Here is a 3,415-nt window from a genome sequence, read left to right as displayed (position 1 = left end):
AACAACATCGTTCTTGTTCGAAAGTTATAAATCAAAACATTTAAAATAATCAAAATAAATCTAGTTAGAAAACAGAATAAAATAAATTAGTAAAGGAAGTTAAAATAATACAAAAAATTAGAAACAAAATTCGAGCACAAATGTCTATGAAGTCAAAAAAATTTTCAATATATTGAGACAACTTTTAAATTCAGCAATTATTTAAGTTAAATTTCGTTTAATATTACTTTATAGTTGTGGTGTAAACCATCCGTATCATTTTGTCTATTCAAGCCCTTGTTCTGCAAATGAATATGAATGTATTCTGACACAAGACGTCTGTTCAAACAACGTTCACAATCAAGAATCTTGATGTCATCCCACTTAAAATCATGATTACATTTCAATCTGTGCTCAGTAATTACAGAATGCGTATCAGTTTTATGATTAATATGGTTTTTAAGCTCGGCGATTCTTGTTTTTAGTCTCCGTCCCGTCTGTCCAACGTATGTCGCATCGCAAGAATTACAAGCTATTTTATAAATCACATTTTTATTTTGTTCTTTAGGCAACGTGTCCTTCTGTGCTCTAATAAATTTATCCAATTTATTAAAGCTTTTGAAGACTAACTTAGTGTCGAAAATTTTGCTAATTCTTTTGAAACCTTTCGATATTGAAGGAATAAACGGAATCACATACCATGGTTGCAAATATGTTGAACTATCACCATTAACGTCAACCAATTTGTTTTTACCACTCATCAAATATCTGAATCTAACATTAATTGTATTAAAAATAAAATCCATCGGGTAATCATTATTAAGTAAGGTTTCTATGATGTAACTTAAATTTTCTTGATGGTATCTCGGGTGTGAAAGTAAATATGTCCTATCCACCATACTTAAAATAATTCCTTTCTTTTGAGATATCGGATGAGAAGAGTAAAAATTTAAAAACCTACCAGATGAAGTAGGTTTGCGGTATACATTAAATTTCAAAACACTATCATGGTTAACCAGTTCGATATCTAAAAAACTTATTCTATCCCCACCAATTTCTACTGTAAACTGTAACCTTTCATGAAAAGAATTAAAGGCATTCAACGTCTGATCAATAATATTCTTAGGTATAGCCATGATAATGTCGTCCACATAACGATAGTAAAAAAGTGGTTGTGTAGTTAATTTATTCAGTGCTTCATCTTCTAAGTCACGCGTTACTAAATCAGCTATAATTGGAGACAAAGGTGAGCCCATAGGGATACCAAAGTTCTGTCTATAAAAACAACCGTCAAAACTAAAAAACGTGGAGTTCAGAACCAAATTGACAGCAATTAGAAATTCTTCTTTAGTAATTTTAATCTTATCCTTAATGTGATTCCATTTACCCTCTATACTATCAATAGCCTTATCAATCGGTATATTCGTAAACAACGAAACTACATCCAAAGAGATCAATGAGTAATTAAAATCTATCTGAGTGCCATTTAATTTGTTAACCATTTCAAAACTGTTCTCTATGTTCCTGGGCGATTTTGGATTAATTTTAATTCGTAATAGTATCGCGGTAGTTTATATGTAAGCGATTAAAAGATCTAAGCTAGACTGTTATAGACTTCGTATTTGTATTAGTTATGTTCTTACATTAACGGTCTTTAGTATTGAATATTGTTTATTTGCCTGAAAGGAAGCGTTGATCGTTTCACACATATACCAGTTATTGCGAGAAATATTACTAAGGCCTCGGTAGTCTAATTGGCTAGGACACTTGCGCGTAAAGCAAGGTGTCCGGGTTTGTCTCCCGGCCGAGGTACTATTTTTCGCAATAAGAATAATTTTCCGTATTTAGTGTTTTCAAGTTATTGGAGTTGCGTTTCAAGACCGACGATTGTTTGGCACGCAATTTGGGGGTACTACGTATATTAGGTAATTATTAATTTAATTTAGTTCGTAATAGTACCGCGGTAGTTTATATGTAAGTGACTAAAAGATCCAAGCTAGACTGTTATAGGCTTCGTAATTCTATTAGTTATGTTCTTACATTAACGATTTTTAGTATTGAATAATTTTTAAAAAGTGATTCTTTATATAAATTTAAGACGAAATATTTATATGATTATATGGTCGAAACGATTTAGTTTGGAAGACACTGAGTGTCAAAGTAGAAGAAAACCACTTAGGTTATTTTAATGAAATTTCGTTGTTTAATGTTTGTAAAGTTTCATTAAAACAATTTGAGTCATTTTCCAAATTTTTAGAAAGACCAAAATTTCTTTCTCTCAGCTTTAACAGTTTCTTTGAAACTAAACTGTTTAAAACATAAATATGAAGGTTTCGTCGTAATTAAACCCGATAATAAAGTACGAAAAAACACATCTTAAAATGTCTGTTAAGCTAGCACCCCCCCCCCCCCCCACAAAAAATCAAAACGGCATCTATGCCAGAATTAAATGCTATTTATGTGCTAATTATGTGTTCTGATGCCAATTTTTGTGCTCGAACGGTTTAGCAAAAGATCGCAATTAAAAGTGGGGGTGCTAGCTTAACGTTAAGTTAGCATTTCCCCTATTAAATCATACACAGAATTAAAAAAATAGTATAGTAAAATTATGTACATTTTATGTGCTTTCAATATCATCAATCAAAATTATTGTAACAGTAATAGTTTCAGAGATACACGTATATATCTATAAATTTCGATACATATTATAACAAAGGTGCAAGAATAAAATGCTAGTTAGAGTGCAAACAGCGAATTGGTTTTAGTCTTAAACTCCACCATTTATGTACTTTCAAAATATGCACAACGAGATTTTTGTGCTCACCCCTTTGTACCGAAAAATCACTCCATAAGTGAACACCCACCGTCTCCTTCCAAGAGTAAAGTGCCAATTAGAGTGCAGGCAGCGAATTGGTTTTGATCTCAAATTGTTTCTCTATTTATGTGCTTTGGTAAATACACAGTATATACAGTATGGCAACTCTCCTGATTTTATGTTGGCAAAAATGGAGTGCGCATGCGCGAAATGGGTAAGTTCCCAGTAACGCCATCTAAACTTCTATCTCATTTCTTCTTATCCGTTCTCTCTATCACTCTCTGTCAGGACCACTTAAATGCTTTCATTTAAATATCCTGTGTTTGTTTATGTGCTTAGAAAGCTGAAATTTCAAGGAAATTAGTATAATTGCCGTTTGTTTGAGTTGTGTTAGTTAGAGAAACTGTTTGTGACTAGAAAGTCTGTGGAAATAAAATAGTGCAAGAGTGAAAAACGTGAAAAAGTGAAAAATATGATATTAAGTAAAACGAGGAACGATCTCTCTTAAGAGAATAGTTAACTTATACAACTGTTGTATAAATTATTTGTCATCTTGGAAGCACTTTTGATCTTAGCTTTGTTCCAGGTATTGCTGTGAAATAATAAAACTTTGTTTTCTAA

At 31.8% G+C, this 3,415-nt stretch overlaps 1 protein-coding gene across 1 annotated transcript; it reads right to left on the bottom strand.

Moving 5' to 3' along the window:
• Positions 1-206: 206 nt before the first annotated feature.
• LOC108782548 (uncharacterized) lies at positions 207-1,481 on the bottom strand. Its single transcript, XM_018550842.1, has one exon. The coding sequence runs from the start codon at positions 1,479-1,481 to the stop codon at positions 207-209; it is 1,275 nt and encodes a 424-aa protein (XP_018406344.1).
• Between the last annotated feature and the right edge of the window lie 1,934 nt (positions 1,482-3,415).

The sequence above is a fragment of the Cyphomyrmex costatus genome, unplaced genomic scaffold (assembly GCF_001594065.2).
Source record: "Cyphomyrmex costatus isolate MS0001 unplaced genomic scaffold, Ccosl1.0 scaffold1300, whole genome shotgun sequence".
Lineage (NCBI taxonomy): Eukaryota > Metazoa > Arthropoda > Insecta > Hymenoptera > Formicidae > Cyphomyrmex > Cyphomyrmex costatus.
Note: the sequence above shows the minus strand (reverse complement) of the source record. Positions and strands in the feature narration are given on the sequence as shown.